Below are 14,814 nucleotides of genomic sequence, written 5' to 3'. Positions count from 1 at the left end.
AAATGTCTAATTTAACAAAAATCAGACGGTCAGACCATGCACTGTATTTAAATCTTTTTCTCCATGTGCAGGGGATTCTGGGATCCGGCTTTGCTCTTAAAGTTCAGCAGAAACAGAGACAGAAACATTTTAACCGTCAGATTCCTGCGGCCGCGTCTCTCATACAGGTACTAGCCCAAGGCTTTTCTTCGCGTCTCATTGATCGTTTTTGCTAACGCAACGTAACTCTCTCGGTTTCAGACGCTGTGGAGATGCTACGCCTGTGAGAAGCCGGACGGCTGCGCGGCCACGTGGAAGATGTACGTGTTGACGGGCGACTACGTTCCCATCATAAGCTCTGAAAACTCCAGTCCTGGGAATTTCAGACGGCTGGTGAGGAGAAAAGTGTTCGACTTCCTCCCCTTTGTGCAAACACATACACCACTGTCTTGTCTGGAGTCTTTTGTGTTGTTTTTGTTTTGTGTCTGCTTATTGTTCTGTTTCTTCCTGTCGATTGTCCTCCGTGAGCCTCCGTAGCGGGGCGCTGTATGGTCGAGACGGTAAAAGCATTTTTGCCTGTTATTGTGTTTGGGCTTTTCTAAAGGCTCGTGAGCTCTCAGAATGCATGTGAAGGTCAGCGCAGGATGTAGGTGAACAGTAGAGGGTGTGATGGCTGTTTCAGGTCACATCCCATCAGTGTGAGCGAACAACTTACTGAAAGAGCTGATGTGAACTTGACCTTGTTTATGTCCTGAATTAATGATTTCATGAACGATTCATACGTTCATTAAATAAAAATAATGTTTGTAATCTTTAATCACAATAGTAATAATAAACAACAATAAAAATATTATTAAAAGTACTTTAAAAAGTTATTTTTAGCTTTTTCATTTGTATTTTAGTAATGTTTTGAATGAGCATTTATTTATGACAATTTTATTTGAATATTTGGCAGTTTAATGTACTTTTGTCATTTATCTATTCGTTTTACCATTGTTATATAGGTTTAGAAAAGTTTTTTAGTTTTATGTATTTGTTTTCATTTAACTATTTTAGTGCCTCAACTTCCTTAGTTTATTGCTAAGGCAACACTTCAAATGTAATGTTTTTAAATATAATGTATATAATAAGATAAATAAATGCATCAATAGATAGATTAAACATATATGTTAATTATAAAATCTATAAAATATAGAAAAAACAAATTATTTATAGTTTAATTTTATTTGTATTTATATGTTTTTATAGTTTTAGTTAATTATATGATTATAAAAAATAGCGACTATTTAATATTTTTTCTCATGTCAAAATTCTTTTTTTTTTTCAACACATCCTCACTAACCAGGAGTCACAGAGCCCACCGCAGGTCCTAAAGGCATAAAAAACACCCTGAAACACATCACATCACGGTATTAAAATAGGTTTACAATATATTTCGTAAGCAAATGTTGACACATACGACAGCTCCAGACACGTCTACACATCCGCCATCTTGAAACAGTCAAGATTTGAGTTTCACTGTAAGAACAGGTTCTGTTCTGTCATTCATCATTGAAATGAACGCTGTTGTGAGACAGATTTGACCTCACTGTGAGTTTCATGTGTATTCAAGAGGAAAATGGGTCCGGATGTAAGTGTAGGTGCGAGAAGCTCCGTGAGAGACCTGATGAGATGGAGTCTTTTTTCCTCCCTCTCTCTCTCTCTCTGTCACCCGTTTGACCCCACGCCCTCTTTGTCTGTCTCGCACAAAGGCGCAGTCAAACGCGATGATGTCATCGGCCTCTCTCCTGGGAGCAAAACCCTTTGTGTAGCGCAAGGAACAACAAAAAAATCTTTGTGTAGCTCTGACTCCGAACATATTGAGCAGCGCGGCCGGCCGAGTCCACCTCTTTCCGTGCGGGCGTGTGACTGTTCTCGTTCATAAACCTCTCATTCATCTCTCTATCCAGCCTTTCACGGCCTGCCGTATTTCTCCCCCCCCCTCAGCAGTTTTCAGGCCAGTGGGAATCTGGGATTTCACTGGCAAATCCCGCTCGCCGTCTCTGAGCTGTGAGATTTCGTGGCGCGCCATGACGTGACTCATGTTTTACTCTGGAGGTATTCGGCTGTGTAGGTGGCACGGTCACCGCAGAATTCATGAGTGTAGGAGGTGTTTTATGCTTGGCTTTGAACATGGATATTCATGACATTCTCAAAAAAAGGCCAAATTTGAATTTTACATCTGTGGGATTTTAGCACAAAAGGCACAAGACGTCTGTGATGATCGTGTATGAGATTATGTTAAGTAAGATTAAAAGGTTTATTGTTGTGCATTTACTGGTCATTGGTTTGATTTCCAATGAATGCTTAGAGTCATAAAATGCGTAAATGTAGACGTTACGTATACGTCACATCGGAGGAAATTATGAATGTCTTATTACGTATCTTGGCGTATGACACTGCACAATACCACGTCACATCGTTTACTCTTGTTCCGTACAATAAATGTACAAATATGAAGCGGCCAAAAATTTTGAAGTAAAAAGGCAACTTCTGGATTTTAAAACAGTTTTTTACTATATAAGTGTTTTGTTATTGTAACGCTGTAATGTTGTTTTTATCTGCGTCCACAGAGCAAGCGATATAAACGAAAACCCAAATCCACGCGTGACAACGGTTCTCTGGGTCCGGCAGGAGAGAGAGCGCTCTCCATCCCTCAGATCACCTACGAGCACACCGATGACAAAGATGCCGTCTTTTCAGAGGAGCCTGCAGGTATTGCCTCTCTCGCTCGGCATGCTGGGATTGTTCCTCTTTAGTCTTTCTGTATAGAGCAGTGGTTCTCTAACTGGGGGCCCCAGGATGGATCCAGGGCGGGCACAGATTTTGTGGCATTTTAGGAAATATTCAGAATTCAGAAGAAAAGTGTATATCTATATATATTTATCATAGATTTTATGCAATCAAACATCAGAAAAATTAAACCATCAACCAAATGAATTGATGTTTCAGCATTGTATAACTGAATATGTTTTTGGTTTAATTAAAATTTGGGGGGGCACTGTTTACAAATCAACGAAAAAGGTTGAGACCCACTGGTATAGAGTATGGAGCCACTTCTTTAGTATTTCTCCACCTTCTACTTAGATTTCTACAAAAAGCATAAACTGTCGCACGAAAAGCAAAAGTAAATATGAAAATAATCTCATAATATACTGACTCTCTGACTACATGTTATGTATTGTATGTTACTTCTTTTCTATAATATTTTTATATTAAAATGTCAAAAACGTTAAATCTCACCAAATTATTTTTTTTATTGAATATAAGCGATATGGATGATATCTCTATTTAGGGGTATTAAAGGTATTGTACTTCTGTAACTATTTTTCTTAATAATTTGTGTTCATGAAGCTTTGTTTTTAGATCTCAGAGATCAGTTTCATCAGCCAAAATATCTGTGTTCATTCTCCACCCCAAATTGAGCGGAAGTGTCACGTTTGAGTGAAAACGTAAAGACAAAAACATGAATGAAAAGATGAAAAGCTGCCGCTGTCACATGACCATTTTTTCTCTTGTGAATGATTGTCATTTTCCACATGTGAGTGGAACACATCCTGTGATCAAATGATCTCCCGCTAATGCCGTCTGCCTCGCCCGCCTCTTAATAAGGCTTTACGGGTTTTCCTGTCAAACGGCTTTATGATAAAAGCAGTGCCTTTAAAACAGACCGTCCCCAGCAGAGACAGCACAAAACACACACACACACGTACACACACACACACACACGCACACACGCACGTCTCTTCTGAAGAGTCATTTAAACTGGAGAGGAAAAAGATAATGAAATCGCAACACATGTCTGTGTCCTTTGATAACACGGACGTGATTTTTTTAAGTGAGTTCAAAGGCTCAGTTACATGCTTTTACGATATTGGAAAATGTGTTACGGATGTTTTTATTTATTTGAAGCATCTCGGAAAATTCTGTAATAACGTCCCAAATCAAACCAGGCAGCTATGACATCATTTGATTTTCAAGTCAACATATGATGCATTTTCCCATGCCCTTCAAAAAAATATATTTATTAGTGTTTTAGTCTTTCTTTTTTTCTTGAGTGACGCAGACAGTCATCTTAACAATAGTCCATTTATATAGAAAATAATAATACTAGATAAATAAATGTAATAATAATATTAGTAATACAAATAATAATAAAAAGTAACACTGGAGAGTGAATGAAATATGCAAAACCATTATTTAAAATATACTGTAATTCGTTTTCCAGCACGTTCGTTAAGCAATACACATTTATTTGAATAGAAAAATGATTATATAATGTATATAAATTAAAATAATATCTGCCCATTAGGGTAAGAAAAATAAACTTGATTAAAATGCTAAACAAAGTTATTTTCTTACTTATTTGGCGTAATCTGTTCTTGTATTTAGCAAAAGTGCACAATTTAGAATTTTTCTTTGTTAATATTTTAAGTCATTTTGGTTTTTTTGGGGTTAAGAAGAAAACACACTGTTATTGGATCCCAGACAAAATGTGTGGATTGGTTTAGAATGGTTATGTTTGTTTCCTCTTACACAGGCATCACTAAACTCTTCCGCTCATGAAGTGAGACCGTGATGGAGTGTCTCGCTCTTTACCTTCACATGTTTTCATCTTCTGCATTGGCATGTTAATGTGGCGCTGCTGTATCTCTGTTTTCAGCCTAAAGACATCTCTCACTCAACTTAAAAATCTCCTGATTGCCCAGCACAGTTTGAGACATTGTTGAGATCTGAGATTTCTGGAGGAGACTTATTACTGTAGTTTCTTATGAGAAACGTTCCTATCGTGTTTTTGTCGTGTAGCATGTTCTTAGTTTGCGTTTCTCTTTCTGCATGTTATGAGACCGCCAGCGCTCGTGGTCGGCTTTCACACTCACATGTCCTGCTTCTCCAGGTACACACTGTCATTTACACACGTTTATCTTTATTTCTGCCTTTTCCAACTATTTACAATGCTTAAATCAACTACATATTTTTGTGTGCTGTTGTGATTTCTGTTCTAATCCCTCAAAATTAAGACTTTCCTACACTACCGGTCAAACGTTTTAGAACATTTACGTATTTATTCATATTTTCCCCACATTTTACAATAACTTATTAGAATGATAAAACAAAAAAAGGAAACTTTGGGACTATTTTTTAATTCCCATCTATTCTGAGCTCTTAATGGCTCCTCATGATTCAGTCAATTTTTTAAAAAGTTAGTTTTGTAATGAAAAAAAAAACATGTACGTTTGCAAAATTGTAACTAAATTAAACTAAACTAATTTCAGACATTTAAGCATAAGCTACATGTCAAAAAAAGGTTTTTTTAAGATGACGAGAAACATTTCACTGAAGTGTTCTAAAACTTTTCTCCGGTAGTTGTAAAACGCAAATTTTAGATTTTTAATTTACTTGAAATGATTTCAGAATTGCTGGTTGTTTAATGAAAAGTAAAGGTCTTTGCACATACAGTCCGAAATGTTCGTATGCGTTTTTTCGTGTTTGGCGCTGGTTTGTACGCTGTCTCGGAATTGTCAAAACGCCTCTCAAAATGCTTGCTACGGATGCAAAAAACGCAGAAAATCGAGCCCAGTCCGAATGACGGACGAAAATATCGGAGGCGGTGTGTAAATGTGATTGACGCAACGTGAGGTCGTATTTATTTTTTAACGGACGCAAATTTCGGACGCAAATTTCAGACTCAATTTGCAATGGCTTTAACACTGTCTTTTTTTGGACAGTAAAGAAAAAGTTGGACGGCCCTGACATCTCGCGACACAACAGCCTGGCGGATGATCTGGACTTCACCGGCGAAGACATCGCTCTACCTGTAGTGACAGACGCGTCACAGTGAGTAACTCCGCTTTATCGTCCATCTCTTCATCATTTTAGATTTTGTAATCTGATCAAATCCGCTCAGTCTCTTCCTCGTTGTAGTATCAGCTCACACACCACCACGCAGTGTGCTTTCATTCCTTTCCCCTCTCTCTCATCCCATTTCTCTCACAGCACTTCTGCTTTTCCATCCTTCTGAAACATCTCAAGATGTTGTGCTTCATCCGTCATGAGATGAAGAAAGCGCCTCTCTCTCTCTCTTTCAGTCTGCTGAGAAGTCCGTTTGTGGCAAAGGAGCGAGAGTCCGTGTCCACTCAACACCTGAACTCAAGCAGGTACTGTTTCCTGTCTGTGACTGTCTGTTTCCTGTTCCGCATCTTCATTACAGGATGTGTCTGAATGGTCTCGTTTGTGTCTGATAGGAGAGGTGATTTCTTCATGCATTTAAAGCCTTTTATCCTTTATATTGTGACAGGTCAACCTGTAGCAATTTTGCTATACCATGTTTTTTACCGTGGTAAATATCTATGCATGGCTGTTAGTAGGAAGCAGGACTTTGTTTACCGAACTGTAATTTGTTATAGCGCAGGACGATCGGTGAGCGAGCGTGTGCTGTTCAGACTCTTACAGTCTCTCTCTCACCAGATTTACATCATCCAGACTCACGCAAAGCTTCTGATTGGCTCTTTGGTTCGTTTGCCCTTTGACCTCAGATGTGAGTTCAGCGTTTTGTGCTCTGTGTTGATCAGAGACGAGCGTTCTCTCTGTTCTTCAGTAGATAGTGATATCATATCAGCATAATCTCCTGATATCTTCAGCTCAGACTTAAAAGACCATGAAGACATCTAGAAGACTCGTCAGGGGCACGTTCTCTTTCTGTCTGACATGTTGGCGGTTTTTAAGACGCATTTCTCTCAAAAAAGATTGCTCGCTCAGGTCTGTATAACTGTACCATCGATTTTGTTTTCGATTTTTTCAAGATTGATACCAAACTACAAATTCTACATTACAAACTCTGAAATGCCATTGACAAAGCTGTAGTTCATCGAGCGCTCGCCTCCTCCGGCCCGATGCCACAATAGATCGTTCTCAAACCGAAGAAAAACATGGCAAAGAAAAGTAAACACAGGATATTGCTGTTTCTCTAGCTCTCCATCTTTTGTTACCAAGCGGTGTCGCGTTAAACGGCACGCTGGCGTGTTTATTTTTTATGCAGCTTGACCTCCGACCCCTGGTCCTCCCGTCCCAAAAGCCCCTTATTACTGAACATTAACATGTTTGGGTTTTGACTTAGTTGTAATTGCAGGTCAAATCATTTTGTCTGCGTATTGGGCCGGTCATTTTCTTTTTCTTGTCAATCACGTTTGACGTGTGTTTTGATAGAGAATTCTTGTTTTGTTTGTGTGTGTTTGTGCGTAATGCTGTGAAATTGGTATAATGTGACAGTGATTGCAGGTCAATTGAAGAGAAAGAGTAAATAAATGTACATATTAGAATAAACACAGAGAGCAGATGACATTTCTGTTTCCTTTACATTCTCTAGACGACCCTAAAACTTTCTCTTTTGCTTTCACAACACAAGTGTTCATATTTTTCAAACATACTGAGGATTTCGTTCAATTTGCATTTGATGAATCTAGTGAGAAATGTGAGTTTTCAGTCTCTCTTCTCAAAGGTTTGCCTCTGTTCGCTCTCGTGCACCTGTACAAATATCTTCTTCCTCTGCCGGCTTCAGCTTCCAGGAGTCTGTCTGTACTCTGGGAACACCTGAATGTTGTGTTGATCCGCTCTGGCCGCTGAGTGCGAGGTTTCAGGTGGTCCGGTGCGGTCGCTCTGATGTGGGTTTGTCCGAGTGTGGATCAGAGATCATTCAGAAAGAGAACGTCAGCGTTTTAGTGGCTCGCAAGTGTTTGATTTGATTATGCGTCTTGTGCTGGAACATTAATTCAATCGCTTGGAAACTGAAGCCAGCAGCAGCAGCAGCAGAAGATGTTTGTACAGGTGCATGTGACAGACAGTTATTCAATGAAGCTTGTTTAATAAAAACTCAAACTTCAGCCCATCTAACTTATTTTATACAAGAAACAGTATTCACATGGAGGTACCCAAACAGACCCACATCTTTATCCTTTCTAGGGCTGCAGCTATCGATTATTTTAGTAATCGAGTATTCTACTGATTTTCCATCGATTAATCGGGTATTCGGACAATAAGTACTTTTTCTTTATTAAAGAGCAATACTAAATATACAAGAGAAAATAAGACAGGTCTCTTAAAATGAACAACTAATTTGATTCCTTTTTAGAAAAATTAACATATTTATTGCTGAAATTGCATACATTAATATCTGTGAAAACTAAACCCATTTAGTACATTTCATTGCCATATTACATTCAAAATGCAATATAGGCCTAATACAAATGTATAAATAAGAAACATTAATGAAAATAGAAAGAATCATTTCAATGGTAAACAACTAACTTCAGCTTACGCATCATGCATTTAGTTTATCTAAATTAGTTTTAGTTTATTTTTTACTATTAAATAGTAATATATTTGTCCACATAAACATACAGAGTTAACCGGACTTTTATTTTGGCAGGTCATCGGAAGACGCTTATTTTTTAGTGTGTTAGCTTCACTCAGTAAAATGTTCTGAAATAAACTCTCAGAGCAACTCTGGAGATGAAGTTCATGTGTTCATGTCCTCATTCAGCGCAGACGCAGACAAATTCATGAGCATCACGCGTGTAGCGCGTTAAACTGTGCAGTTCATTCACTCAGACATGCAGAACAGACAGATGGCATGTGTAAATAACAGGATTCGGCGTCCACTAGTCCGAATCTAGTTTTATGGACTTTTCCGGAAAACAAGTTTCACTCGCGTAATAGACTAAAACTAAGTAAAAGAGCAGTTCACCATTTCAATAACCTCTCAGTTATTTATCAGCATGAGAAACACGTGTGAGCGTGTGAACAGACTCAAATGCACGTGTCTGAAGGTGAATGCGTGAGACTTGAGAGCCCCGTAACATGAACAGAGTTTAGCGGGCTGTGCGTCAGTAATAACGGTCCGTGGGGAAACGCAGCGCTCCGTGTGTACTGTAGTTAAATGGATTAACCCAACACAAATTGCCTCGATGATTTTTTGTATTCGAATTACTCGAGTTACTCGAGGAATCGTTTCAGCCCTAATCCTTTATTTTCTGTGTGTATATACACTGGCTTTTTGTTTATCTTTATACACACACACACGCACACACACACGCACACACGCACACACACACAGGCTTTGGTTGACTATCCCCGTGGGGACAGTCCATAGGCGTAATGTTTTTATACTGTACAAACTGTATATTCTATCCCCTATCCCTAACCCTATCCCTAAACCTAAAGATCATAGAACACTTTTTGCATTTTTAGATTTGTAAAAAATATTGTTCTGTACAATTGATTAGCTTTCTTGCCCCTGGGGACCTCAATTTTGGTCCCCACGGTGACACGAGTCCCCATGTGTTGGTGTGTATTCAGGTTTAGGTCCCCACCGGGATATACAAACATGAACACACACACACACACACCTTCTTTCATAAAGATGCATGCAGAGCTGCTGCTGGTTGTAGTGCTCACAGGACACACCTGTGCAGAATGAATCGGTTCATTGTTAAGGACGACAACAGAGGCACAGGGCGGAGAGATGGGTGTGGTTTGGAGTGATGGGGAAGTGGGAGTGGTTTGGAGTTGTGGGTCTGGTCTGTGGTATGGAAAAGTGGGAGTGGTATGGGCTTGGGAGGAGAGAGTGAGTGGGTGTGGTCTTGGATGGAGAGTAAGTGGATGTGGTCTTGGGTGCAAAGTGAGTGGGTGTGGTCTTGGGTGGAGAGTGAGTGGGTGTGGTCTTGGGTGGAGAGTAAGTAGGTGTGGTCTTGGGTGGAGAGTGAGTGGGTGTGGCCTTGGGTTCAAAGTGCAAACGTGTCCTTGACGTGGAGAGTGAGTGGGTGTGGTCTTGGTGCGTTTATTACTGGGATTGTGTGTCCATATTCTTAATACTTCCCTATTGTTGGCTACTACTTAAACAAGTTTATAAATATCTTTACATTCAAATCTTTACATTCATTTTTTTTTAAATAAAATATGAATACAAAATGTGTAATTCCACGATTCTGTGATTTCCATTTTAGAATTATGGTTGTATCAGATGGATAGAATAGTTTATGATAATTATTAGTAAATTATTTGTTTTCTTTTAGCATATCGATCTTGCCTGCATTTTATTATAACAAAACATCCCATAATTACATACATACAGAGAATCTGCATACTTGGAGTTATGGATTTTTGCAATAAGTACAGTATAAGTGACCCTGGAAAACAAAACCAGTCTTATGGGTCAATTTTTTGAAATTGAGATTTATACATCATCTGAAAGCGGAATTAATAAACTTTCCATTAATGTATGTTAGGATGGGACGATATTTTGCCGAGATACAACTATTTAACTATTCTGATGGTGCAAAAAAAATGGAGAAAATCGCCTTTGAAGTTGTTCATCAGAGGCGCAGCAGCAGGCTGTTGCTAAAAAGAAACAGGTTTGTTTTAATGCTCTTTATTGGCTTACCGCTGTAATAACGTTGTGTAGAGTAAAAGAACCCGAAAGCAGACATTCTAAACTTTACATAGATACCAAACTTCCTAGCATTTTTGTGCAGATATAAATACAGATTTTGCTGCATCCACTTACAAAATTAAAGTTTTGATATATTTACGGTTGGAAATTTACAAAATATCTTCATGAAACATGATCTTTACTTAGTATCCTAATGATTTTTGGCATAAAAGAAACATGGATCATTTTGACCCACACAATGTTCGGCTATTGCCACAAATATTCCCATCCTCCTCAAGACTGGTTTTGTCCTCCAGGGTCACATATAACATCTGTTGTCGCTCTCAGGTGATCTTCATGCGACACTTTGAGCCTCAAGATGTTTTTAATGCTCCGCAGGCTTCGCATTCATTACCTATGTGGCCGTAATGTTGTTTCCGAGCAGACTTTATGCTCGCGCGTGGGGGAATCCATGCTTCATTACGTTAAGTGTTTGCAGTCGCACCCGCTCTCCTATGAAATTTAAGCCTTTTCAAATGACACGAGAAGAACGAGTTCATCTGATTCTCAATAATCTGCTCATGGAGTATGCAAACCAGAGACCAGTATAAAATATGCAGAATTGCGATATTGTGAAGTGGTTTTGCCTTAAATGTGGTCAAATATCTCAACTCATATTTAAATCGGCAAGATATTTAATAAACTAACATGTGTTTGACTTTGTGAATGTTCCAGGCCGATGGACTCTCATAACCAGAGCCATACAGCCCTCATTACACAGATCCCTGGGGTCTCGACTTTAAGTGCCACTAATGATTTTTCCAATAAGTCTGGCGGAGTGTTGAAAAGCCGGCCCTTCCTCACCGCCGCGTGCATACGAGCAGAAACTGAGACCTGAGGTGAAGAGGTCTGGTGAGAAGGTTATGCAAACTAACACTCATTTTGTAGATACAAGCTAGTAAACGCTGTGATGTGTGACGTTTCTCATCTTATAACATCATGTCGCATTTCACACATTACAGACGCTTCTTTAATATTAATAGGAGATATCATAAATCCACACTCCAGTGTTTAAAGTCCCAGTGAAATTAAAAATGACAATGCCTACTTTATCATGAAATATTGCATTGTTTATTGTAAATAGTTTATCAATGTGGGTCGTTCTCTTTTTAAAATTCGTGTTCCCTTCATAATCTTTAGCTAAAATCTGAAAATGCACTTCAGTCCTGTAGTGACTATCCATCTAAAATGACCAATGTTTGATGGCCTGGGCGGAGCATCCGTTAACTCCTCCCCTTCAACTGTCAGTTTGCTACCAGTTCCATTTTAAAACACAACGACTGTTTTTACACACCCACTAAATCGCAGAGAAAGACGAAAGCCACGCCCACTATTTTTCTCATTAGAAATTCCATTTCACTCGGAAATGCGCCAAAATACGAAAGTAAAAACGATCGCAACTTCCGGTTCACGGGGACTTTGATTCTTATTTACTCTGTTTAGTTAGTATTCAAAATGATTGATTGACAGCTGCCAGTGCACTGAAAAAAATAACTCGTAGAATTTACTTAATAAAATCCTTGTAACAATTTGCACGAACATTTTTTAAGTAAAATTTGCTGCTGTAATTCAAGTACGACTTGCTAACGAGAATAAAGTAAATTCTACTTATTAAATACATTTAGCTTTTGTTAAAATATCAAGTAAACAAAAAACGCTGAACAAAAACATGTCTAACTCAAATTTCACGCATCACTTACTTTCATATTGAAATATACTATGTTTTTACAATATACAGTAGATGGTGAAGTAAGAAGAGACTGGTGGTCTCTGTACTGGCATTAGCTCAGTTACTGGTCTATAAGTGAAATAACACACTTCATGACTAATATTATATAACCTCCCTCAGCCGAGGCACAAGTACCGCTTGGTAACAACGTAAAAACCCCAAACTTAAAATTAATACCAAAACTCTCATAAATCTCAAAGATAAATCAACAAAAAACACGAAACAAAGTCTTTCTTTTTACTGAAAAACACTTAAAATGACTGTAAATCTGGAAAATGTATCTCATAATGCAGTCAGATACAAAGCATGCTGGGAACTACAGATCAACTGCCAATGTAGTTATATCTACAAAAAATATGGATGTAGTCTCAACACAAAATAAATAAGTAAACTTAATTTGACCTATTTAAATGGTTTAACAAAATTGAGTTGGATTTACTTAATGATTTGTTCAATAAAAATTACTCAAACAAAATAATTAAAATCTTAACAACCAAAATTAGTAGATTTTATTCCCAAGATTTTTACGTTATTTTAAAAAGGAATATAATTATATTAAGTATATTTTAATTATTTCTTTTGATAAAATCTACTAAGGCAGGGGTTTTCAAACTGGGGTCCGGGGACCCCCAGGGGGCCTCCAGAAGGATGCAAGGAAATTGTCTAGGAAAAAAGATTAAGCAAAAAATGATTAAAGTCCACAGTGTTTATCTGCTTTTTTTTGCTATGGATAGTTTCCAGAATTGTTTATATTTGAATATATACACTATAGTTTCTTTTTTCGTACTCAAAGTGAAATTGTTGCCGACTATTTAGGTTTAGAAACAATGTGTTGTCTTTACAATATTCTATTTACCCAACATATTTTTAAAGGTTTCTTTACACAGAAAAAAATATAGATTGATATATATTTTAGAAAAGGGGGTCCCTCACAAAAGGTTAATCATATTTGGGGGTCCTTGGCATCATAAAGTTTGAAAACCCCTGTACTATGGCACATAATCATTTTTCAGTGTGTTGCATTGTACGTATACTTGAACATGCGTGATGTGTTAAAAGTGGAAGTGTCGAACACAGATTGTGCAAATGAACGGTCAAAACGCATGTTTTCAGTTGAAGACGAAGTGGCATACAGGAAGTGGGAAGCGCATCGCTTCACTTCCTGTGTGTGCGTTCACAACAAGTCAACACGTCGCTGAAAGCTTTCATCACTCCAGACGAAATGAAGAACTGATAGCAGAGCTTCTCTTGATCTTCATATCATAGCTCGGGTTCATTTCACACGACACGCTCTTTTATCGTGCACGTAATCTTGTTTCAGGAATCATCTCTGACGTACTTTAAAGACACAGCCAAGATACGATTGGAATGAATGCACTCCCAGTTTTCTGTGAAGATTGTGGGATGTGTAGATAGACGGCTGGGTCAGAAGATGAAGAAACTGAGATGGTTGAGCTGAAAATGTTGGTTTGTGTTTTAGCGTTGATGTGTGACATTGATGACTTTCACGATGAAATCCTGAAGCAGCGGATATTTCTGTCTGGTGATGAAACAGCGAGTTGTGTGTCTGATCTTATAAACTGCTCCAGGTCGCGCAAGTTTGAGAAAAACAGCCCGTCTGAAGAGAGTCATGAGTCATTCTGAGATGAAAAGATCTAAAAATAAATGTTCATGAGGTAATCGGGCCAGTGCTGACATCATTTCCTACACAACTGGGTTGTAAAATCTTGTTTGCTGGTGTGTTAAATCAGTGATCATGAATGAAAAACAGAAGGTGAAAAGCGGATACTGTGTGTTTTTGTGTAGCACAGTATGTAATGCCCACGTTTTTTCTTTTCTCACAACTTTTGTTTAGTGATGTAAGACTGTCCGGTTTGGATGCTCTCAGAACATTCTCTGTGTTCTGGTGTATAATATTCTATAACAGCTCAGTTCATCTGGTGATTATGAACCTCATCTGATGGTTGGACTGTTGATCTTTTGAACACTGTAATTGGTCGACACGTATGACCTCGTGTAGTAGAACACGCTGTCGGGTCGGCGTGAGGGAACGGAGCACAGAGAGTTTTGTGTTGTGCCAGGTGTCCGGGTCGCGTGTGTTAGACTGTCACTTTGACTGATGTTTGATGTGGTTTATGAGCATTTGTCAGGGTGGATGACATGTTTTATTTTAGCAACAGAACTGCATGTGTTGACCTTTATAGGTAGATGTGCATTGATCGTAGCAGATGAAGGCAGTAGTTTGTGCAGCTGATGTGTGTCTCTTCTCCCCACTAACATCTGCATTCGCTCTGTTTCTCAACACCTATCAAACTCTGGCATGACCTGTGTGAAAGTGTTTCTCTCTCACACCTTTAAATTGATCACAATGAAGGAGAAAGTGTGTCTCAGTCTCCACCTCAGCAGTGTCACAGTGTGCACAGACTCCATGTTTGTGTGTGTCTGCCTCTCTCTACGGCCAGACTGTGATCACTGAGTCTGTGTTCGCTCAGGATCCGTCTCTGTTTCACATCTCCAACAGTGTAGACATCATCTGACACATTCTATTGTCTGTTTAGGGTCCGATAGCATTCTAGTTTAC

At 38.6% G+C, this 14,814-nt stretch overlaps 1 protein-coding gene across 1 annotated transcript in view; it reads left to right on the top strand.

Annotated features, from left to right (window-relative positions):
- The window catches only part of kcnq1.2 (potassium voltage-gated channel, KQT-like subfamily, member 1.2), a 103,238-nt gene that overhangs the window by 32,753 nt on the left and 55,671 nt on the right, over positions 1 to 14,814 (top strand). The window contains exons 9-14 of the mRNA XM_057329282.1: positions 72 to 167; positions 241 to 372; positions 2,592 to 2,733; positions 4,865 to 4,915; positions 5,748 to 5,856; positions 6,108 to 6,176. Of these exons, the coding sequence (XP_057185265.1) occupies positions 72 to 167; positions 241 to 372; positions 2,592 to 2,733; positions 4,865 to 4,915; positions 5,748 to 5,856; positions 6,108 to 6,176 (599 nt within the window). The remainder of the gene's footprint in view (positions 1 to 71; positions 168 to 240; positions 373 to 2,591; positions 2,734 to 4,864; positions 4,916 to 5,747; positions 5,857 to 6,107; positions 6,177 to 14,814) is intronic.

The sequence above is a fragment of the Triplophysa rosa genome, linkage group LG3 (assembly GCF_024868665.1).
Source record: "Triplophysa rosa linkage group LG3, Trosa_1v2, whole genome shotgun sequence".
In the NCBI taxonomy this organism is placed as follows: Eukaryota; Metazoa; Chordata; class Actinopteri; order Cypriniformes; family Nemacheilidae; genus Triplophysa; species Triplophysa rosa.
Note: the sequence above shows the minus strand (reverse complement) of the source record. Positions and strands in the feature narration are given on the sequence as shown.